Source organism: Phycomyces blakesleeanus (genome assembly GCF_001638985.1).
Source record: "Phycomyces blakesleeanus NRRL 1555(-) unplaced genomic scaffold PHYBLscaffold_3, whole genome shotgun sequence".
Classification (NCBI taxonomy): Eukaryota; Fungi; Mucoromycota; class Mucoromycetes; order Mucorales; family Phycomycetaceae; genus Phycomyces; species Phycomyces blakesleeanus.
The window spans coordinates 1,947,447-1,971,705 of NW_017265136.1; the positions used below are offsets into that span (position 1 = coordinate 1,947,447).

General features: G+C 37.4%; 6 protein-coding genes across 6 annotated transcripts; 5 read left to right on the forward strand and 1 right to left on the reverse strand.

Annotated features, from left to right (window-relative positions):
• Window positions 1-3,141: 3,141 nt before the first annotated feature.
• On the forward strand, window positions 3,142-4,515 carry PHYBLDRAFT_18373 (secreted aspartyl protease; the record flags this gene model as incomplete). Its single annotated transcript, XM_018438820.1, has 4 exons — window positions 3,142-3,475; window positions 3,536-3,907; window positions 3,988-4,062; window positions 4,124-4,515. The coding sequence occupies 4 exons, from the start codon at window positions 3,142-3,144 to the stop codon at window positions 4,513-4,515; spliced, it is 1,173 nt and encodes a 390-aa protein (XP_018296779.1).
• Window positions 4,516-5,928: 1,413 nt separating this feature from the next.
• PHYBLDRAFT_163831 (hypothetical protein) lies at window positions 5,929-7,310 on the forward strand (the record flags this gene model as incomplete). The annotated part of the gene is made up of 7 exons (XM_018434877.1): window positions 5,929-6,049; window positions 6,168-6,246; window positions 6,338-6,386; window positions 6,550-6,792; window positions 6,926-6,959; window positions 7,021-7,092; window positions 7,150-7,310. 7 exons carry the CDS (start codon window positions 5,929-5,931, stop codon window positions 7,308-7,310), a joined length of 759 nt encoding a protein of 252 aa, XP_018296780.1.
• A 179-nt stretch (window positions 7,311-7,489) lies between these two features.
• On the forward strand, window positions 7,490-9,026 carry PHYBLDRAFT_77041 (hypothetical protein; the record flags this gene model as incomplete). Its single annotated transcript, XM_018443217.1, has 2 exons — window positions 7,490-8,135; window positions 8,289-9,026. The coding sequence occupies 2 exons, from the start codon at window positions 7,490-7,492 to the stop codon at window positions 8,978-8,980; spliced, it is 1,338 nt and encodes a 445-aa protein (XP_018296781.1). The 3' UTR covers window positions 8,981-9,026.
• Window positions 9,027-10,276: 1,250 nt separating this feature from the next.
• On the forward strand, window positions 10,277-12,258 carry PHYBLDRAFT_179677 (hypothetical protein). Its single transcript, XM_018438191.1, has 8 exons — window positions 10,277-10,413; window positions 10,530-10,612; window positions 10,893-11,016; window positions 11,136-11,237; window positions 11,353-11,496; window positions 11,596-11,708; window positions 11,826-11,958; window positions 12,055-12,258. Exons 1-8 carry the CDS (start codon window positions 10,393-10,395, stop codon window positions 12,082-12,084), a joined length of 750 nt encoding a protein of 249 aa, XP_018296782.1. The 5' UTR covers window positions 10,277-10,392; the 3' UTR covers window positions 12,085-12,258.
• A 51-nt stretch (window positions 12,259-12,309) lies between these two features.
• HK_IB (type IB hybrid histidine kinase) lies at window positions 12,310-16,369 on the reverse strand (the record flags this gene model as incomplete). The annotated part of the gene is made up of 9 exons (XM_018439060.1): window positions 12,310-12,332; window positions 12,778-13,021; window positions 13,099-13,226; window positions 13,309-14,383; window positions 14,451-14,716; window positions 14,863-14,956; window positions 15,045-15,165; window positions 15,437-15,826; window positions 15,918-16,369. The coding sequence occupies 9 exons, from the start codon at window positions 16,367-16,369 to the stop codon at window positions 12,310-12,312; spliced, it is 2,793 nt and encodes a 930-aa protein (XP_018296783.1).
• Window positions 16,370-18,172: 1,803 nt separating this feature from the next.
• On the forward strand, window positions 18,173-21,890 carry PHYBLDRAFT_163835 (hypothetical protein; the record flags this gene model as incomplete). Its single annotated transcript, XM_018434878.1, has 3 exons — window positions 18,173-19,017; window positions 19,764-20,090; window positions 20,576-21,890. 3 exons carry the CDS (start codon window positions 18,173-18,175, stop codon window positions 21,888-21,890), a joined length of 2,487 nt encoding a protein of 828 aa, XP_018296784.1.
• Window positions 21,891-24,259: the final 2,369 nt, after the last annotated feature.

Here is a 24,259-nt window from a genome sequence, read left to right on the forward strand (position 1 = left end):
ATGATGCAAACATATACATACACTTTGATAAGTATCCCTAAATATATCATTTTAATCCAGTCAAATAAAATAGTATATATTTATATACTTTTTGATAGGTGATAAAATATAATTTGGAGTTGGGAATTATTTACGTAAATATAACATAGTTAATGCCTTTGTATTTTTTGAAAAAGTAAAACATTAATGAGAAATGCACATGATTACGTGGTATGTAATTTTTGCAAAACAACAGAAGCTCCATACTATAGTCAGACCCCCAGAATAAAACAACCTCTTTTTATCTGTATAATATAGACAGGTCAGATCTGGTACCCTCGAATACATATACATTATTATTATTTAAAAAGAAAAATGATAAAACTCCTGATGTTTATTTTTTATGGAAGTTTGGTTAGAGGTTATATTATGCCTTGAATTTTGACTTGCAAATTATATACTAGCTAGTAAAGAAACTTGATTAATACCTCTTGGGCAATATCTATCCGTACCCTTTTCTTTTAAAAAAACGATACTTGAATAGTAACCTAAAGTTTATGTAGGCTCTTAAATATTCTTTCTATCCTATGATCTCTTCATAAATACAGACTTCGGTTGGCTATACCACAATTTGATGCTAGCAGTTATTAACCTGTGAGAAAAATAATATTTGTAATAAGTTTTTTTTTCACACTATAAAAAAATTAATTCCGATGGCGACTTTGAAAGAAAAAAATCCCCACGATATTCTTCAAAATCGCCATAGGAATCGCCACTCATTTCCTGTAGTGTCAAATATTGAATTTTTTTTTAGTAAAGAACTTTCTCTCAAAGTTATCTAGTAATAGATTTTTATCAATGAGTTATATGGGATTTCTGAATGGATATATTGAAAGCTTTTACTACATAAAAAAATAGGCAAAATATTGAGAATATACTTTAATATTTTACCTACAATAGAGAAATATTTAACAACCCAAGATTAAAACATAAAAAAAAAGTATTGAAAACGATGTTTAATCAAGGTATTTTCCTAAACATACCCTTAAACTCTACCTAAAGTTGATTTCCTCCTCTTTTTTTTTTACTGAAGTATATGTTATCCTAAAACTTCAAATGCTTTAATAGAAATTTTGAATTTTTGGGTGCTTTCAGTAAATGTTTATTAGTGTCAGCAATAACACTAGAATAGTATATTTTTATCACTAAGGTGTGCTATATTTTCTTTGTTGCTTTAAAATCAAAGTATTCTTGCATCCTCCCTTTAGATAAATCTCATAACTTCTGTTAAAATACTCATGAAATTATCGCGCACATACGTCCCGTAAAAATGAAGATACTAAGCTGTTTTGGTGCGGCTGGTGTATTCATATAATTCCCAATTTGTAGTTTTTTTTTTAAATATATATATATATATATAGTTTTATCACGTAATATGAAAGGCACAAGTACATATTGATCATATTTTGTCTTGATTTAGAGCATGTCTCGTTTAGCAAATCGTCTGAATAAGTTTATTTATTCATTTGCATGACAGAACACACGTTACGATCAGGGCTCTTTGAAAAATGGACACAGTAACAATCAACATATTTTGTTACTTTTTTTAGGAGGCGAAAAATACTGTCAACCGTTATTTTGAATATAGATGTGCTTTTGGTGGTGCAGAACATAAATATATATATATAAATTTATTTATTTATGAGTCCACTAAAGGAAATTTTATTTAAAATAAGAATACCAATAACTCTAACCATAAAGCTATAATGCATTATAAGTATAGCTTATAATCTCAAGAATATAAGCTACATAGTTATACACTATGGGAAATAGGTGGTGCTACATATTTTATGAGAGAAAAATATTGTTACATCAGGTAAATTAAATTTAGAGTAAGCACCTACTTTCTCAACAAAATAATAATCTAAAGGAAGCCTTTATGTGTAAACATATATAGACATATAGATAGTATAAGAAAAAAGTAGTCAATATTTGTGTATATTCTATGGAAGCTCCTCGTTGAGTACAGAAGATTACATATGAAAGCCTTTGAGATACAAATGTTCCTAAAATGTAGAAAAGAAATTGTACCACATTGTGCAAAATCCCGGGTAACAACAGCCACTTAGGTTATACGAGTAACTGCTTTTCAAAGAATCCTTTTATTCACATTGATTACCAAGAAATTATCCAGTAGATATCTTTTCTTTTCTTTAAATATATACTGTCAGATTTCTAAAATGTATTGGTAAAATATTACAAAAGCGGGCACCTTTTAGGATAGCTTGATGAATATTAATTATAATAATAATAAAATCATTTAACTAGTCTGTGTCATTAAAATCTCACTTAATCGCCAATTATAGTGTCACAGATCGATAGAAAAAGTTCTTTTATCCAAGAGTATTGGGAGCGCAGACTTAAAGAATTAGATACAAAGGACCCCTAGGTACAATGGCTAAAGAATGAGAGCGTGTGACATCGTGGTACTGATATGTAATCCAATTATGTACAGTACATACTAAGCACGCAAAATTGATGCCTTGTAGACAAACATCTATAGGAGCACAACTGTAGTGCATACTTAATTAAAATCTAGATCACTTAAGAAGTAATGGCGTGTAAATCGCGAGGCTTTATCTTGCATGAATAGAGATAATAGGCATATCCGGGGATACGCCAAACCCGTATATGTAGATTATTTCCCTTTCTTGTATTATTCATATAGCTACATATCCCCGGTATTTAGCAATTGATCTTGTTTCTGTTTCACAAAAAAATTGTACATCCCATAGGTACACTGTTTAGCCAGGCCGCTGAAGTTAATATAATGCTTTATGAAAGGACAATTAATCTCAATATAGGTAATTTTCCTGATATAGATAGGTATATTGGGTTCTTTGCTAGAGAAAAAGCAATATACGTGTGCTATCTTTCAAGTTACATCCAATTACAAAGCCGTAGAAAACAATCAAGTGCACTAGGATTCAATATATCGTCAAGAGATATATGTTTATATCCCGCTCCATAGGTACTTTACACAAAGTATTTGAAAAAAAAAATAGACACAGTAAATGGGGCATCAATCGTATAAAAGGACGCGCAAATTGATGCTTCAATCCACATTCATCTTCTCAATCAATCGCCTTCTATATCTTTACTATGAAGCTGTCTGCAAGCATCTTTGCTCTATTGGCCGTTGCCACCTTCTCATCTGTTGATGCTGCTCCTGCTGTCTCTGCTGATCCTGCTGTCCAGACCTTGACTATTCCTTTGGCCGAGAACCCTAGCTATCAGCGCAATGCTACCCGTGCTGTCTTGAAAGCTCGCGGAAAGTACAGCAGATTCATCAACAGCCCTACTACCTTTGCTACTGGTACCGTTCCTATGACTGATTACTTGTATGATGTTGAGTACTATGGTACCGTCAAGGTCGGAACTCCTGCTCAGTCTCTTAAGCTTGACTTTGACACTGGATCTGCCGATCTCTGGTTTGGTAAATAAAAAAATATATATACTGCATGCAACAGCAATAATTGACAATTGTTTTTTATAGCATCAACTCTCTGCACTAACTGCGGTTCTACCCAGACCAAGTTTGACTCTACCAAGTCCAGCACCTACGTATCCAGCACCAAGACCTGGTCCATCAGCTACGGAGATGGCTCCTCTGCTAGTGGTGTTGTTGGCTTCGATACCGTCAACCTTGGCGGTCTCTCAATCACTGGTCAAGGTATTGAACTTGCCAAGAAGGAAGCCGCCGCTTTCCAAAGCGGTCCTATCGATGGTTTGCTCGGCCTTGCTTTCGATACAATTATCACTGCCACTGGTGTCAAGACCCCTATGGACAACCTCATCAGCCAGGGTTTGATTACTAGCCCTGTCTTTGGTGTCTACCTCGGAAGACAGACCACCGATGGTGCTGGAGGTAAACCAAAAACACAAATGTCAAAATCACATAGTATATTAATATATGGAACACTCTTGTGGCTTTAATTGGCTAAATAGAGTATGTCTTTGGTGGTTACAACAGCAACCACATTAACGGTGCTTTGACTACTGTTCCAGTCGATAGCTCTGATGGTAAGTATATATATATATATATATATATAACTATTGTAAGTACTTACTAACATTATTATAGGTTTCTGGACTATCACTGCTAGCGCCGGTACTGCTGGTACCACCAGCCTTGGCTCTTTCTCTGGTATCCTCGACACCGGAACCAGTCTCATGCTTTTCACCAACACCATGGCCGCCAAGGTTGCAAAGGCCTACGGTGCCACCGACAACTATGACGGTACCTACACAATCAAGTGCGATACTTCCAGCTTTTCTCCTCTTACATTCACTATCGCTGGCACCAAGTTTTCAATCCCTGCTGCCGATCTCGTTTACTACAGAGGAACCACCTGTATTGCCAGTTTTGCTTATGCTAACCTTCCTTTCGCTATCTTTGGTGATGCCTTCCTTAAGAGCCACTATGTGATCTACAACCAGGCTATTCCTAATGTCCAGATTGCTCTCTCCAAGTAAATGGAAACATTATGGCACATGTCTCTAAAAATTGTGGATAATGCTTCTTAATGGCAAAGTGGTCCCTTGTCTCTTTATTTATTGTTCTCACTTGTCATTATATTTTGTCCTCTTATTTATTTTAACTTATTCTTTGACTTTTGTCAAATACCCCCAATATTTAACTTTAACTTTAATAATAAAATTATTATGTTAACGTTGTCTACAAAAAAAAGTCTATATGATTAAAAGCTTTAAAGTACTAGCTTGATTAATTTTGCTTGATATGAATCACATCAAGCATTTAACCTGCGACCTTAAGGAAGAAATGCTAGAAATATATAAAAAATAGATCTTTTGCAAAAAAGAAAATCTTTTTAGTAAATCTTAGGAGAATCTATAGGAATAAACGATGATATTGGACAATGGGTAGGCAAAGTGCTTGGTTCCAAAAAAAGTGTAGTCAAAAGGAGGGATACCAAACAATAGTCAGTTTCCATGGTTTGACAGACAGTTGTTATAAATACCCTTTTTTTTTGCTTAGAATAAACACACTAACTTTATTATTATTATTACTTTCACTAGAAATGAATGGTCTTTTTTTTTCTCTCTCTTTTTTTTCTTCTCCCTTTCTTCCCTTTTCTTTTTATTGCTTGCTGTCCATGGTTTTTTTTTAGCACAACTAATATATAAAAGCCAATGTTTATTGGATAGGCACAAACGCAAAAGTACTTTTGTCTAGACACAAAACATACCCTCAGCATTGTAAATCAGATACTTTTAGTAAATCTGAGCCTTTCATTGGCTCCATACAAACAAACAAATCCTCAACATCGCAATACATTTTAGGAGAGCGCAAGTTATATTTGAGGTGGCGCATATAATTGTTACACGGGTACCAAGAAGGTATATCTTTAGAATATACCGGTATACTTATGGAATATGACGCAGTTTGTAACACTTTTTCAAAAATATCGAAGACAAAAAAATGTGATCGTTGACAGCCTTCCCTCCCAACCTCCCCACACCACAGTTATATGCTTTGTTCCATTTGTCTGCTTGCTTCTACGATTTTTAGCTATAGGAAACTTGTAGCTAGAGAATTATATCTTCTTAAGTGCTCAATATAAAATTTAATATTTATATCAAAAACCGCATTCTTAAAAAAACAAAAAACACAAACTTATTTATAGGTTTCTGCTCCAGTACTCACATAGAGGAGTCACAAAATGCTTCCCAGGGGAAGAAAAAAGAAAAGATAACACGCACGAGCTGGACATTGAGCACAGAACAACATTTATGAATATATTCTGGTGTCACCCTGTCCATTCAATTTTCACACCAAGCTCTGCTATATAGATATATTATACATATACATACATTAATATAAAGCCATTAAAGTATTATACAAGACGTGTTTAAAGCAAAAGGACAATGAGTAAAATATTTACTTCTTCAATTCTGTCACCCAAGGGTTCTTCAGACAAATTTTGTTTAATTATACTTAATCAACCTATTAAGCATGTTCATTTGTTTGAACGTGTCTGGGCTAATGGTAATCAGCTTAAACATGTCATGTCATTCAATTAACCTTTTTCTCTCTCTTTCTCTTTCTCTCATTATAATTAATCACAATTTCTATAACTATAATATTTACCTTAAAATTATTTTAGCAACTATACGACTCTGTGCTGACGGTGGTTCTAACAGACTCTATGATGCCTTTGAGAATTCGCCCGAAAAGCGGAACCTGTAAGCTTTTGAGCATTTATATTTTTATTTATACTACAGTTTTGCTTCATACATCCTAAAAAAAGAAAATAATTAACTCCGTAAAAGAAAGGTATCTCCCGGATGAGATTATAGGGGATTTGGACTCTATTAGATCTAATGTAAGGGTATTTTATGAAGCCAAGGCAAGTTGTGGGGGTTTATACGCACATACTTCTTTTCTACAGCTTTGAGATTAAGAATAACTTGCAAATTAATGCAAAATTGGGGGGGGGGATACTTATTGCTTTATTTCTTACATGAATTTTTCCTTTTCCTTTTCAGGGAGTAAAGGTGACTCAAGTGAAGGATCAAGAATCAAATGATTTTTTAAAATGTATAGCTCTGATGGAAGAAAAGGAGATTGCGTTGGGTATCAAAGACCTAGATGTGGTGGCTGTGTCGGCTATTGGAGGTCGTTTTGACCAAACTATTGCAAGTATAAATACATTATTTCTTATGAACCACAAATCAGACAGAAAGTTCATCCTTATGAGCGATGAGAACATCACGATACTGTTAGACAAGGTAAAAAGATGGTCCGGAAATAAAAATAAAAAAAGAAAAAAAAAACAGATTGAAGAGTCATATCTGTATTCACATTTCCAATGTATAAATATAAATATAAATATACACAATATAAATACTTAAAAATCTGCAGGGAGTCCATTACTTACAATGTTCAGAGTATGAAGGTAATTCTACAACTTATAATGCATAATTCTCACAGTGTTGCTTCTGTTCTTATTAACTTAGGTCCCACCTGTGGTATCATGCCTATCGGTGCCCCTGCAACACTTACAACAGAAGGTCTGAAATGGAACCTCGGTAAGTTACAAAGTAGACAAGATCGTGATTGCTTTTTTTGTGACGTTTGATATCTAGACAACACTCTATGCTGCTTTGGTGGAATGGTCAGTACTTCCAATGTTATTACCGCCGAATATGTAACAATCAAGACAGACTCGCCTGTAGTCTGGACATCTGAGATAAGGCCTGAGAGAATAGAAAAGCAATTGTATGCAAATACAAAAAGCTACAATTAATAGAATAAAATAAAATAAAATTAAAGAAAGGAAAAAAAAATAATTGATGAGTAAGATATTCTTTTGCTCCGTGAACATGGCAACGTTTGAGCGTTGATTTAAAATATAATAAAACAAAAAGAATTGTTCCGCCTGCACCATTCTTGTTTCTCTTTAAGTACTATACTACTACCACTACTATGAATAGCCCGCCTGTTGGCTGTCTCTTTGTAACCCCAGACGTATCTGCTGCTCATCAGCCTGGAGCCCAGGATATCTTGAGAGATCAAGACGTACTCGAAATCTTTCGACTCATAAAGCAAATATTACGCCACGACGCCGACCCTGAACGACTTGCCAGACTACTCTTTTGCGTCTTTTATGCCCTCGGGGACAGTGTTCAATTCAGTAAACCTGCCCATGAGAACATGGTTCTATTCAGAGCTTACACTGGGCGTTCGTTGTTGGTTCACGCTGTACAATTGCCAAAATATAGTTCGTGCTGCCCCTCCGAAACACCAACCTGGGAATTTTCCAGGGACTTATTCCCTGAGAATAGTTGGACGGTTACGACCACAACTCGTATTCGAGATCTACGTGCGGTTTGCACCTCTCCGGTCGAAACATGTATGGAGCCTCAAGAGCGAGGATTTTATTATCAAGACGGGCGGATCCAGCGTGAGCCAACGTTATTGCAACGCTATGCTGAGCAAGGTCTTCTCACCCAAGCATCAATTACACGTAAACGTCGTAAGCCCAGTATAGCATCTTTTGACAGCTTACAGCTATCAGTGGTACGTAAAAAGACAAAAATCCCCCATCGGCACGGCGAATTCGAACAAAGAAGTAAGTAAATAATATGATGTTTATCTTTTGCTTTTATTTTTCTATTTCTCTTTTTTGATCGATAACATTTATTTATTCCTTTATAAATATGCTTTATATACAAAATCAACTCAAATCAACTCAAATCAACCCAAATCAATTAATATAAAAAAGGAGACACTATAGTACTGAGACTTCAGACAGTCTCTTTGCTCGAGCTAGAAGAAAAGGCGGTTTCTTTACCAAGTGATATTAGTCTTGCGGTTGATACTGTCCCCTTTAATGATCTCGGACCTGCTCTTCAAGTCCTGGTCGACCACGCCAACCAAAAACCACACCTCGACAATGGAATGAACCAATACGGAATATATTACAACATTGATTACTACAAGTTGTATGTGGCTTTTGAACAGTTCCAGCAGGTTTTCGCGGCCTTGTATCCAGATCAAGTCGTCGCTAGTCGCCTACCAAACCCCGACAGAATTCCCAACGATCGTGAGCGCAGTGCGAACATGAAAGCTTACCGCCCCTGGATCGAACCATTATTATCTGAAGAATCAAACTGGGCTGCCTTTCGACGTAACATCATTGTAGGCGAACGTATGGTCCAATTGGCTCGCCTGGTTGGACAAGGAGTACTATTGATGACAAAAGAGATAAGCGGGTCTAAACTACATCTCACGTTCACAAATAAAGAGTGGGCCAGTTTCTTGGACGAAATGCAGTCGGGAAAATGGGGTACACCTGAAACCGCCGGAGCTGACTGGCTCCTGTCAGTTCAGCAGAAATTAGCGACACGATATTGGTTTTCTCCTATTGGAAACCCAATCACCCCCACAGAACGTAAAGCTCTGTTTGGCTTATAGCATTCAAGTCTTTCCGGTTAATTGGTAAATTGGATAACGAATAAAGAAAAAGAAAAAAGAGCAAAAAAAAGATAAGATAAAATGAAAGAAATAGAAAACAAACAAACAAAGTATTATTACTGCTATTGTTGCGGATTTTGTTTCTTGTTTTGCTTTTATTGTAATATTTTTCAGGTACACAAAACATGTCAATCCATGTTTTTTTTTTGCTGTTGTGTGCTACGACGGTGTCAACCAGTGCTACATTAATAGAAACAAGAATATTCTAAAAAAATGCTGGATTTGACATGGCCAGATATAATAATGAGGAGCTAAAATGCAAAAGAATAAAAGAATAAAAGAATAAATATACAAATATACAAATATACCCTCTCTAGGCTATATTTTCTGACTTCTATTTTGAATTATACATGTTTCAGTACACTTGTAACAACGACAGTAACGAAAATAACAATAATGTCAAACTGAATTAGGCATATATACTTGGTCTGTGTGAAAGACCAAAATATGAAATATATATAGCTGTTTCTTTTTGTAAAATAGTTAAAACAAGTAGCTCCTTCCCTATTTCCTCTCTTAGCGTGGCTTACTATTCGCCTTAAATAAATCTACTTTCCATGAAGAGGGCTGGATATAAACTTTTAAAACAATGTTTGGGTGCCAATGAAGTCTCTAAATATATCAAATAGATTTAAATAGAAAATATTTTATTCAGAGAGAAAGAGAAAAAAAAAGAACAGGATTAATAATCAAACGTCAAAGACGATTGGGTTTTTCAGAAATGGGAGTTTTGTTTTTAGTTACTTATTGTTACTGAAAATACGCTATGTAAATATCCAACTTTTAATTTTTAAAAATTATAAAGTTGTAGTATTATTATCAATTATCGCGCTACTTTACTGCTTGTAGTTATTAAGTCTCACAGTTCTTTACGAACCAATTAATAGCAATTGGATATTTAAACTACTTCATATATATAAAAAAAAAAAACTCGACTTTTTTTCTTTTTCAAAAATAATATATGCATATATATATCTTTTCTATATTTCTACCAAAGTAACTATATATGATAATTATGCCAGCAAAATAAAATGTCCTCTGAGTAATATAAAATGTAAGAATATTTAAGCTGCAATATGTGTATGTTGGTTTGATTTGGTTTTTTATTTTATTTTATTTTATTTTATTTTATATTATATTATTTCTTACACACACACACATTATATAAAATCAAAGACAAATTTATGGTGCATATAGAGTTACCCTTTTTTGGGATTGAAGGGGGAAGAGTCGTCACCCATCTGCACACGCGGCCTTTATTTTTTACGTCCACGCTTTAGACTGTCGACAACGCAAGTTCATCGCTTTTCTTTTATTTATTTTTATACATCTTATTTCGATTCTACACAACAATGACCTCGATTGGTACTGGTGTAAGTCTAAAGAAATAACCTCTATTTCTTTGTGTGTACATAAGAACAAGCACGACCTTTTTTGTCTCTCTCTTTTATCCTGTCAATTAACAGCCTAAAACGAACCATTAACATAGTATGATCTTTCGGTGTCTACCTATTCCCCTGATGGACGCGTCTTCCAAGTCGAATACGCAAATAAGGCCGTTGATAACAGCGGGTAAAGATAAATAAACAAATTACACAATGCATGTGGACCTACACGCACATATATATATCTTTATACATAGAGGAAAGAGATAGAACGATATTGAAACAGAAAACTGGTTCAAGAAAAGAAGAAAAGAATACAACCTTTTTACCCCACCCATCCCGTCCCTTCCCCCCCCCCCCCTTTTTTTTTTTTTTCCTACAACTTTATTCTATTATCTCTTTTTTTTGGTGTAAAGAACCTTGGAGAACTGAACATTACTGCTTACACTTTTTTTAAAAAAAAATAGTACTGCCATTGGTCTCCGTGTCAAGGATGGTGTTGTTCTTGCAGTAGAAAAGTTGGTCCAGTCCAAACTCTTGGTCGCTAATGCCAACCGTCGCATCCAGAGTGCTGATTTGCACATTGGCGTTGTAAGTTAAATGGTTTATGATTGTAATGTATAAGGTGACAACACACTAATCTAATTACATGCATGCATCAATACACTGTATTATCGTATGCTTTATTTTTCTCTCTTTCTTTACTTTAGGCTACTGCTGGTCTTTTGGCTGACGGTAGACATTTGGTCAACCGTGCACGCGATGAGGCACAGTCCTGGAGAGATATTTATCGTCAGCCTATTCCCGGCAAGGTAATATATATATATGCATATGCATAAAAGAGTTCTTCAAAAAAAATAAGAATAATCAAATGCTTATTATAAATATGTGTACCAAAAAAAACACGCACGATATTACTATTGGTAGGCTTTGGCTGATCGTTTAGGCCAATATGTTTCTGCTTATACTCTTTATTCGAGTGTTCGTCCTTTTGGTTGTGGAACCATTGTTGGATCAATGACCGAGGGTGAACCTTCGTTGTACCTTATCGAGCCATCTGGTGTCTACTGGGTAATTTCAACCGAGAAAATTTAGAAATATATATATATATATACATTGGGGGTAAAAGTCTTGTATTTTTTTTATTAATATATATGTTTGTGTATATAGGGTTACCGTGGTTGTGCTGTCGGCAAGGGCAAGTCTGTTGCCAAGACAGAGATCGAGAAACTCAAGATGGAGGAGATGACTGTTCGCGAGGCAGTTAATGAGATTACCCGCATGTAAGATTCAATTCTATTGTTATCATAATTTTTTTAAGAAAAAGATGTGGATAATATTTTGACTTACTAACAAACAATTATTATTATTATTATTATAATCGCGTATCTATCTAAAAGCATCTATACCTGTCATGATGAAGCAAAGGACAAAGATTTTGAATTGGAATTGAGCTGGATTTGCCCAGAGTCCAAGTACAAGCACCAGTTTGTGCCAAAGGAGATTAAGGAAGAGGCCGAAAGACTTGCCAAGGTAATATAAATATATATAGATAGATAGAGAGGGAGAAGCAGACTGATTGCGAAGTGTTTTTAACTAAACTAAACTGAATTCTTACTTTTTCTTTAGGAATCTTTGGATGATGAGATGGAGGACTAAGAAAATACTAATAAAAATAAATAAAAAAAAAAGAAGAAGAAGAATAAGGGAAAAAAAGAAATAAAGAAATAACGACGAGCAGGATAATAAAAATAAACACACTATTATTCTCAGAATTGAATCATGACAAGTTAAAAACAAAAATACAAAATACAAAACATAAAAAAAAATTGTAAAAGATGTGGTAAATATACTTTGTGAGGGAAATGTATTGGTGGTGGTGGTTTAGTGGGTAGAAGAGGGTTTTCCTTTTGGTTAATTTGATGGCGGTTATAATGGTTTATATATATGTATGCATATGCATATATATATATGTGTGTGTGAAAGTGAGTGAATGAGTGAGTGAGTATGTATGTATATGTATATATGTGTATTTTTTTATAAGAAAAAAAAAGAACAAGCGAAAAAAAAATAGAGAGAAAAAAAAAGAGAGAAAAGAGGAACGAATGTAGAGAGGGGAAGGGGAGGATTTTGATCAAGAAGTTGTCTCTCGTAAAGGACCATCATTAAATGATGAGTTTACGATAGTAGAATCAGTACCGTTTGTCCGTGCGGTTGACATGTTACTACTATTATTACTGCTACTGCTACTATTGTTGCTGTTATTGTTGTCGTCGTTGTTGCTGCTGCTTTCAATGCCAGTCATTGGATCATCCTCTTCTACAGCTTCGCCAGCTTTTCTTCGTTTCTTACGCTTGCTCACACAGTTTTTGATAGAAGCTTTCATCTCCATCATTGTGAACGGCTTACTGATAAAGTCATTCATTCCGGCGTCAATACAGATCTGTCTGTCCTGCTTGGATGCCGAGGCCGTGAGTGCAATAATATATACATCCGAAGCATTCAACAATGGACGATGTACAGCCGAGGTTTGTCGTTCATTAATGATTGCCCGGGTTGCCTCAAGTCCATCCAACTCGGGCATGTACAAGTCCATCTGTGTATATACATATCAAACCAAAAATCCAATCTATTAATCTTGAGAACATGAACAGTATAAACACACACACACACAATACTTGCAAATATAACGTCAAACTTTGTAGTCCGCATGAGATCTAAAGCTTCTCTTCCATTGTTTGCAATTACTGCATCATGATAACCAAGTCTTTTGAGTATACTTATGGCAATCTTCTGATTCACTATTGTTTGGTTAAATATAAAAATCAATATATACATATATAAGAAGTTGTTGTTGTTGTTGTTTCTTTTTTTTTCGCTTACAAACATTATCCTCTGCCAGCATAATCTTGATGGGGAATTGGACAGCAAGATTTTCTTCATTATTTGTCGATTTGCGGTGATGATAATGTTGCTTGGCAACTGCAGCCCGAGAAGTCCTGGCTTCGATCGTAAGTTTGGTCTTATCAGCGATGTCCCGATGTGGTCTTGCCGAGGGCCGCTTGGTGTCTATCGATCGACTATGTGTAGCATACATATCTACTGCAGGAGAGACAGAAAGGGCCATTGTGGGTATAGGCGGAAGAGCACTGTTGCTATTATTGTTGTGGCTATTATGGTTGGTGGTTGTGGTGGGTTTGGTGTTGTTAAGTGGAGCGTTCAGGGGTGCCCAGAGAGGGAGAGAGATGTCTGCAGATGATCGTTGATTGAAGTAAGGAGAAGAGCACGAAGACGAAGAAGGAGGAGAAGGAATATGAGGAGAATGGGTGTGATAATAACCTCCTCCAGGTCCGACGTTGATGATAGCTGGAGACACGAGCGGATCAATGCGATTTTCGTTTATACTTCCTCCTCCGTCTGATACAGTCGAGCTTGGAGACGGTGGGGATGTCAGGACGACTGAAAAACTATCTGATGGAGTACGCTCCTTGAGGCGCGTGGGGGCAATTGTCATCGGAAGCGTCAGGGCAAACCTAGATCCCACACCTTCTTCGGATTCGACCCACAAGCCGCCACCCATCCGGTTCACAAGAGTGCTCGAGATTGCCAGTCCCAGACCAGTCCCGCCGTAGCGGCGGGCTGTGGAGATGTCGATCTGAGAAAACGAGCGGAAGAGACGTGGCAGACGGTCAGCCGGGATACCTATACCTGTGTCCGTGACGGATATCTCAAGAATAACCTTGTCATAATCTTCGGTCTCGTCATCGCTTGCGCCAGCGCGAGCGTCTCCGTCCTTTTGCCGTCTTGTCTGCTTGTTTCCCATCACAATGGACCAAATGGTCTCCATCTTGGCATCGTATCGCTGTTTAAACGACATTCGAGATGATTGCTGCACTGCTTGACTAGGGATGGGCACATACCGCTTGATGCCCACGCGTATTCCACCCTTTTTTGTAAACTGCACAAAGAATTATGATTACAATTATTATTATTGTTACTATTATTTTTTTGCTTTTTTTTTTTACCTTGACAGCATTTGAACACAGATTCAATAGAATTTGAGTGAGCCTCATTGTGTCTCCCATCAAATGATCTGGTACGTCTGCATCGATTTTGTATAATAGTGGAAGGACAGTCTTTGTCTTATGTACAGGCAGGGGCATGTATTCCAACTCGGCAAGCATTTGGGAGAGCGGCATATTTTCATCCATATCAGTTGGACATTCGAATACTGACACGAGTTTGTTCTGTTGGCTCATGGATGCTTGATGACGAGCCATATTCAAAGCATCTGTTTGGATTTTTTGTTGTTGTTTTATATATAGATAGATATCAAATACATAAGATACATCAGATATATGTATCAGGCAAAAAGGAGATTTTTTTGGGGGGTCAATAATCATTACACACGCACATAATATATATACATAAATATACCTTTTACACATTTACGTAGGCTGAAACGCCTGCTTTCCAATTTGAATTTTGGATCATGGTTGATCTTTGAAATGTCGAGAATATCGTTGATAACCTACACAGATGCACACCTCCATGCACCATTTGTTAAAACAAAAAATGTTCAAATCGCAAGTCAAGCAAGAGGAGCAGGGGCACGTTACCGTCAATAGATGATGACCACTGGTCTGAATGACTTCAAGATGCTCGGTCTGTTCTTCATTTAAGGTAGACCTTTCTTGAAGGAGTAGGTCTGTGAGGGCAATCACTGCATTCATCGGCGTCCTGGGGTCGATTAGAGCAAGATCTTACACAATATAATATAATATAATAACTTTTTTTTTTGGTTTTTTTTGGGCTTTGTTTTGTTTTGTAACTGTGCATATGATATATGCTCTATCATGTCATGTCATGCTATGTCATGCTATGTTATATTCCTATTCTGCCCTTATTATATATGTATGTATATATATACGTATATACGTATAGGTGTATAGGTGTATACTTGTTTGTTTGTTTGTTTGTTTTATAGTCTCCATTTGGTTTTATTATTTACCTGATCTCATGGCTCATGTCTGCTAAGAAACGGATTTTATTTTCTGCATCCAGTTTGGCAGCATCCTTGGCTCGTTTGAGATCTTCTTCTTCTCTGATCCGACTAAGTTCGCGAGATACGCGTGGTTGTACTGCGTGGAGTAAGGTTGTGGCTACAGAGAGGGCTTGAGGGTGCATCGGCGTGTCTGTCATGAGGCAAAGCAGTCCGAGAACCTGACCATCAGTGTCACTGTTGCTGCTGCTGATACGTACCCCCGCAAAACTGTGGTGGGCAGGCATGTAACAGGAAGTCTCTTCTACGGTGTCCTGTAGCCCAAACGATCCTTCTGTCAGCACCTGAATATAGGGTGTATCTTGGAGTAGTTCAAGGGGAACAGATGTGTGTTGTTTACTTTTTATGAATAATAAGAATGATTGCTCGAAAATATATATATGTGTATATATATAGTAGGACTTTTTTTTCGTTGTTTTTTTATGCTTACATTGTCTCGAGGGGTGATGTCGAGTAAACTGCTCTGACAAATAGATGGTTTTGGGAGAATGGAGGACTTTCGTCATCATGGTTTCGTTCATCCCCAGACCGGTCAAAGGTTGGTGATGGCAGGGGTGGAATCGGCTGGGTGGTTTTGATAAATGAGATCCTCTTTGTTTGGGTTGATTGAGATTCTGTTGTTGTTGCTGCTGCTGCTGCGTTTGTTGCGCTTTTTGTTTCATGAGAGTTTTCTTCTGGTGTAAGTATTTCTTGTAGGATCACTGTTTGGGCTAGAGTAACTTTTGCAATCTCCCGTACGAGTACATCCAGGAAGGGTTTTCCTACATAGTCATACGTTGCAGCATACAATGACTGTAGTAGAAGTGAGGGGTTGGCTGTAGAGAGGGAGTGATTTCGGTTGTCGATTGTGTCTGTGTGTAGTTCTCTCGCCTGTAAGTCCATTGTTTAAGGAATCCTGCAAGCAGGTTAAAATGTATATGTGTAAAAAAAGAGAAAAGAAAACAAAAGAAAACAAATTTATATATGTATTTATAAACAAATATAAATAAAAGTACTAGTAAAAGTAGTAGTAATATCGATAGCAATAGAATTGGTAGTGGTAGCAATAATAATAACAATAATAATAATAATGAAAGTGTATATAAATATATATAATTTTATGTATATGTATATGTATAATATATATATATATATATATATATATTTATATATAAAATATATATATATATCTGTGTTTGTGTGTAGAAAATCAGGAAGAAAATAATAATAATAGAATATATATTGGTTGAAAATAAGCTTTGAAATACAACAAAATATATATATATATATATGTGTGTGTGTGCGTGTAAAAATTGGGACTATTTTATGAAAATTATATATGTTTGCAGATATATATTGTAATAGCAATATTTAACTTCTTCTTTCTTAAACTGTATACAGATACACACAAACTGCAATTCGTAAAAGAGAGACGATTGGTTGGTTATTGTATGGTTGTATAGATATCAATAGCAATGTAAAGCAAAGCAAAGCAAAGGTAAGTGCAAGAGCAAGAAGGAAAAAGGAAAAGGAAAAGGGGAAGGGGAAAGAAGCGGAGTATATGGGAAAAGCTTCTGGACGTCACGATTGAATTTGACAGACCGAATAAAAGAAAGAAAGAAGAAGAAAAAAAAAGGTCTAAAGAAGGCATTAACTTTCGTCTTGTGTACACTGAATCGAAACAGACAAAACACAGAAATATACATATACGTATGTGTGTGTCTACGTAGGTGAATAAATGAGCAAAGTGGATGAGTTTGTACTTGACTGTATTTATGTATCTTTGCTTGTCTGTCTGTCTGTCTGCCTGTCTGTCCGTGTGCTTGTATGTATGTCATTTGTATGGTACATCTTTTTAGGAAAAAGTAATATATAAATACTTTTGCAGAAAATATAAAATAAAATAAAAAGTAGAAATTGAGATTGATGACGACAGTCTTGAAAGTTTGCTTTTTGAGTGTGTGTATTCTCACAGTAATAAGTAAAAATAAATAATCAATAATCAATAAATTAAATGAAATGAAATGAAATGAAATTCACAAAATTACAGCAGTAATTGTAATATCAAAATTTTAATTTATGCACACATCATGTTTTACATATATATATATATATAAAGTGGCAAGAGCGGTTTGATTAAACCGTATAGTCAAACCCCTTTAAAGTATCATTAAGGCTATAGAAAGGATAAGAAGGAAAAAAGGGTTTTTAGATAATTATCTACATGATCCTGCAATCTGTAATGTATATTGGTTTATCATTCAAGCTCTTCACATCATTCAACCCATTTAATCTTATCGACAGGACTCATTAAACGCTCTTACATCCCCATCCTCATTTGCTTGGTTAATTTTAGACTAATCCTTCATCTTCAATTTTAGATTATGAATTTCTGTAATCTCTTAAAATTTTGTCATCCTCTAGAATATGAGCCTATTTGTGTTTTATATATATTGCTACACCAGCACACACATACATACATAACAAAAAATAAAGTTGTAATAAGAATTACGAAATAAAATACAATATGTAGGAATAAACTGCTGATTATTCTTCATTCGCCAGAGACTCTGGCCGTGTTACCATCAATTCTTTATTGAGACGAAAATTTTAAATAAAAGCTTGCTATTGCTATAATACTATTCTTTATCATCTTTTCTTTCGCTCCTGGTATTCAACCGCTCGACTTTATCGAAGATCCAAGTTATGACAAATGATATCCACGACACTTTACAAGCTCTCCTCGCCCGCATGGAAGCTTTGGGAGCACGCTCTGCTGCTCCTCCTGTGGCCCTTGATGGTTCTCCTGCTGATGAAGACGACACAATGCTACCTACCGACCATATTGTCGAACGACCTATCGCATCTGATCTCACTCCCTTCCCCGAACTTATTAAAGCCATTCCCGGGATGGAGCGCGACTTCTTCAGGCAACCCTTGGACGAAGCCTCTCGCCGCCGATTCCTCCTTAACTGCCCACGAAATGTACTTCGTCAGTACCAAGCCCTTGTTCTCAACTACAGTGGCGTGGGAACTCACACCAAACGTACTGATGCCCAACTCGCTGATATTCAGTTCCGCCTATCTGGTCTCACCCGTCCCATCGACCTGTTCGCACATGATGTGCTTGTGGAAGGATCTATCCAGGTTACACAGGCGTTGGGTTTTGCCAACACTATGCATGAATTACTATCAGACCTTGCCTCTGTTGTCACCCAGATGCGTAGTGATAATATCTGCCGAGATGCCAATCTACCTATCACGCCAATTGTCACCAACTCTGCCTTGGAGCCCAAACCACTTCTCGACTCTCAACGAATTGTGGAACAAGCTAAGCTCCAGCGTGCTTTGCACGACGCCGCACGACCTTCCCGAACGAGAAAGGGAAAACGCACCGGCCAATCAAACCGGACCAACAAACCCACTCAATCTGACCCGACTTCTGCTATCTCAGTCCCATCTTACCAGCGATCTTCCCGTCCCCACGACTCGAAGAAGGTTTTTCACAGTCGCCCACAGCTGTCCAAGTCTCAGACAACCAATACACCACAGTAGGTGGGCGCCTTCAACTATTTCGCAACGCATGGACCAAACTCACAAACGAACACTGGGTTCGACACACCGTCGAACAAGGGTACGACATCCCTTTCACTCGTCTGCCACCCATCTCCTCGTCCGGACCGTTGACGAACCACAACCGGATGGACAGCAATGTGATCGAACAGGAGATCATGTCCCTTCTGTGCAAGAAAGCCATCGAGGAAGTACACGAACCAGGGTTTCGTTCGCGCATCTTCACAATTCCGAAGAAGACAGGCGACCTCCGGCCTGTCCTCAACCTACGACCACTCAATCAGTACATCCCGAAACAATCTTTCAAGATGGAATCCATCAAGCACGTCTGCCAGTTGATCCAGCGTGGCGACTACCTCACCAGCGTCGACCTGCAAGACGCTTTTCTGCACATCCTGATCGCCAAGTCCTCTCGCAAGTATCTTCAGTTCTCCTGGAAAGGTCACATTTACCAGTTCCGCGTTTTGCCGTTTGGCCTGTCCTTGTCCCCATTGGTATTTACGAAGATGGTTCGCCCAGTACTTCGTTGGGCACGGCGACAGGGGATTCGTCTGTCGGCTTACCTCGACGACTTGATCGTGATTGCCCGATCCCCAACACTGTCCCTGCAGCACACACAGCGAGTAGTGGACAAATTACAGTCACTAGGTTTCTTGATCAAAGCGACCAAATCTCATCTAACTCCCTCAACCTCCATAGAGCACCTAGGATTTGTGATCAACAGCAAGGATATGACACTAATCATCCCTCGCTCCAAGTTGAGAGATATCCGGAGAGAAGCATCTCGCCTTCTCCACAACCCGACAATCACCTTGAGACAGCTTTCCTCGTTCATCGGCAAGGCCCAGGCAACCACTTTGGCAGTCCTTCCCGCGCGCCTGCAAACCCGGCAACTGATATCCATACGCAACCAAGCCTTGTACCGCGGATTGCAATGGACCAGTCCGATACACCTCTCTTCCATGGCTCGGCAGGAACTTCAGTGGTGGATCGACCAGCTGAAGGCATGGAATGGACACTCGTTCCTCCCAGAAGTACCTCAAGTCGAAGTGTACACCGACGCCTCGGAGACCGGTTGGGGCATCGTGTACGACAACACCGTCCTGTCTGGCACATGGACCACAGACCAACAAACCGAGCACATCAACTACCTCGAATTGATGACCATTGCCTTTGCCACCAAGCTTCCACGCCTTCAAGGGAAAGCCCTTCGCATCTACTGCGACAACATGACCACGATTGCCTATGTCAATCATTTTGGAGGAACCCGGTCTGCCAAACTCATGAATCTGGCCACGGACATGTGGAAGCAATGCCTTGTCACTGGCACCCGTGTCCGCCTGGCGTACATTCCCTCGCCCTTGAACCCTGCCGACCCTCCCTCTCGCAGCTTGATTCAGCAGCTGGAGTGGAGTATTTGTCCAACGTTCTTTCGGCACTTGGACTCACTGTGGGGTCCCCACCACATCGACTGCTTCGCATCGAGCCTGAACACCCAGCTTCCGACGTACATGACATGGAAATGGGATCCGCAAGCATTTGCGATGGACGCACTTTCTGTACCTTGGACAACCTGGCCTCGCCTATATCTTTGTCCGCCGTGGAACCTACTTCTCCACATACTGCAGAAACTACAACGAGAGAAGGTTCCCGCTACGTTGATAACGCCCAACTGGTCGAGCGCCCTCTGGTATCCTCTCCTCCTCCAGCTGTCGTCCCGCCCGCCAATACCCATCCCTCGTCACCTGGTCCTTCCCGCACCAGGCTGCGCCGGCCACGTTCTCCTGAAGAACCCACACTGGAACATGATCGCGTGGGACATAAATTACGCAGGTTAGAAGACCAAGGATTCGATGACAATGCCAACATCATCATCCTCAACCGCGATCGCAACCACTCCCGACGATCCTATAACCGTATTCAACGCGCTTACATCGACTGGGCACACCACCACGACGTCGACCCTTTCATTCCTAACCCCGTTCATATAGTCAACTATCTGGCCTATGGTGCTACCCATTTGAAATGGAAAGCATCCACTTGTCAAGCCTACCGCTCCGCCATTCTTGATTTGTACTCGGATAAAGATTCTATTGTCAAAGACTCTACCTACATTGAATTCTTTTCCGCGCTCAACGAACAGAACCTACTGTCTTTCCACCGTCCAACATATGATATTGCCCCGGTCATTCGGTTCATTCATAACCTTGGTCCTAATGACACAATGAATGCGATAGATCTCACACGTAAGTTGTGCTGGCTACTTGCCATTTGTGGGTTTCTGCGTCCCGCCGATTTGGAACGAGTCGATGACCGCCGTACATCAAGAGACAATGGCATCCTTCGCTTGGTCATTGTTGCCCCCAAAGAAAAACGTTCAGGTAGACGCATCGAAAGGATTGTCGCCATTCAACCTCATGAAGACCCCTTACTTTGCCCCGTCGCCACCTATCTAGCCTACAAGTCCAACATCGCCTTCTCGGTCTGCGTTCGGCCTCACCCTGTCCTCTCTCAGGTGACTTTGCAAAGATTAGTACGTGACGTCCGTAATTACGATAGACCCATTGGATCAGAACGGATATCCAAGCATATTCAATTTCTCATGGAGAAGATCCCTCGTCCTTCTGGTGTCCTCCTCCCCAAGGCCCGGGCTCTCGGACCTACTCTTGCTTTGGCTTCTGGTGCTTCGGTTGAAGACATTCTTGTACACGGTTCATGGGCTTCCTCCGCCGTTTTTGACACATTTTACCGCTTGTCACGACAGACTGTTAGCAATTTCTCTACCATGACTTTGACTTCTTCTAGCGGTTATCTGGACACACAGCCAGAGTCTCTGGCGAATGAAGAATAATGGTATTGTTGGCCGAGGCCGAAGGCCGAAGGCCTATACCTATTATTCGAAGAGACGGAGACTCTGGCTGTCCCCTCCCTTCCCTTCCCTTCCCTTCCCTTCCCTTCCTTATTATAATATATACCACTCGCGAATAGATGATAAAGAATAGTATTATAGCAATAGCAAGCTTTTATTTAAAATTTTCGTCTCAATAAAGAATTGATGGTAACACAGCCAGAGTCTCTGTCTCTTCGAATAATAGGTATAGGCCTTCGGCCTTCGGCCTCGGCCAACAATACCATTTCATATTCATCTAAGAAATGACCACTTGTAACTGCGCTTGTTCAGTTCATTAGTTGAAGAGGATTTTGTTTTACCGTAAAATTCACTCATTAAAACGCGAAGGAAAAAAGAAGGGGAAAGGGGGAAGGTGCTCAGAATGAGCATGTTATATAGCTTCCGTACGTATAATGAGTTGTTGTTTACTTGCCTGCTTTATATATATATATAAAAATTAAGGGTAAAGTAAGTGATAAAATAGGGTCATTTTTATTTTATTTGTTTCAAATATCTATATATGTATAATAAACTTCATAATTAAAAAAAAATAATATGCTTCATCTTCTTGGGCATAAGTTTCTTTTTCTTTTTTTTTCTGTATATTTCTTGTATTATAAAATTAATTAAAATTAAAATTAAATCCTAAAAATCCTAAAAGAATAATGATTATGCTTTAAAACTCAGAATATGTCACATAAAATATTGCATATGCAAGTTGAACATTTATCTATTGAACTTTTTTTATTTATTTTATTTTATTTTGTACACAAGTTAATTCTTTAATGCACTACACATTCTTCATACTACTTACTATACCCAAGAAGTTGGTTTTAAAGACTTTATATGTTAAAGCGTATTGGGGTAAACAATTAGTAGTTAACTGGAAGCTTACGAACATCTATACGTATTATTTTTTTAGATTATACTATTTCTTAAATGTATAATATGTGTATATAGTGTATGCAACATTAATATTTTTTTTGATATATACCGTCTTGCCAATACTGGCCTTTTTATTATTTAAAGAAAAGAAAGTGACACACAAATTTGATTAATTAACCCTGGAAACAGCGAACGGGCCTCTTCCAAAAGAAAACGATGTTTAGGATTCTAAAGTAGGCACCCGAAAATCGATTAATCTATTTTGACAATTCAGAGAAAGTTACAATTGAACTGTATCTCAATATATATATATATATATATATATTCTTAACTTGTTTATATCCTTTTCTTTCTTTCTTTATTAGAGTATCAATAAATAACGTAACAGTCTATATTTTATACGACATTAGCTATTAAGAAAATCCTCTTTTATACGATCAACTAAATATAAAGCATAAAAGCATTAAGAACCAATTACACTTTTTTGTTAATATATTATTTCTTTCATTTATATTCTTCTTCTTCAAATATCATTTTTTATATCTAGTCTTCTACTTCCTATATAAGATTCGACAAAAAATCTAGAGCTAAAATAATACTACTATTATTTTTCGATTTGACATTGGCTATACGTTTTCTTCTTCTTATTTTTCTTAAAAAAATAGGTAACATAAAGGTTATTTAACGACTACAAATATTCTTTCAAGACAATCTGTGCCAAAATCCAAATAATGTATATACCAACCTGAATAAAAGAAATAAAAGAAAATATTATTCTTATTGTTGAATAAGACATGATATGATACAATATTCGATTATTTATTCATAAAAGTGTTACTTTTGTCTATCTAATTGTTGATACATGTAAGAAAAAAAAAGATCAAATAAAAAAAAGATTTACAAGCATTAGGATATTCATTAATTATTTTCATATAATAGCGTTTAAAGTGTATTAGTAGAACTATACGAATCTAATTCAAATTTTAAGCACTAATACAGTAAAGAGGTGTATTTTGTCATTGTGATTGAAAATAGATTGCCTTATTTTTTTTAAAAAAAAGAGCAACAATATAATATAATATGTATATACTACTCGCATAAAAAATTAGGATCAGTACAAGGTTGTACCGAGAAGGTTTGGTGATAAATCCAAATTTTAGTAATATTATTTATTTTTTATTTATTTATATACATGTACATATGTTTAATTTACTGAATTGTGCTCATCGACCCAATTACTGTATCAATCACTCAACTTTTTTTTAATCGATACATACATACATACAGTCTTATCATTGAAAACCCAAAATAAAAATAAAAGATAGTCCTCCCCTTATTTCCATCGATAGCAACGGTGTTCAAATGCCACAAAGATATAATTAAATGACCTCCGAAAATAAAATAAATCTGTGAATTAAAATCAGTATAGAGATGTTATTTATTCT

Coding starts and splice junctions, on each gene's coding strand:
- PHYBLDRAFT_179677 (XM_018438191.1), top strand. CDS start 10,393: ATGACCTCGATTGGTACTGGT. Junction 11,017..11,135: donor CTGATTTGCACATTGGCGTT/GTAAGTTAAATG, acceptor TCTTTACTTTAG/GCTACTGCTGGTCTTTTGGC. Junction 11,497..11,595: donor AGCCATCTGGTGTCTACTGG/GTAATTTCAACC, acceptor TTGTGTATATAG/GGTTACCGTGGTTGTGCTGT.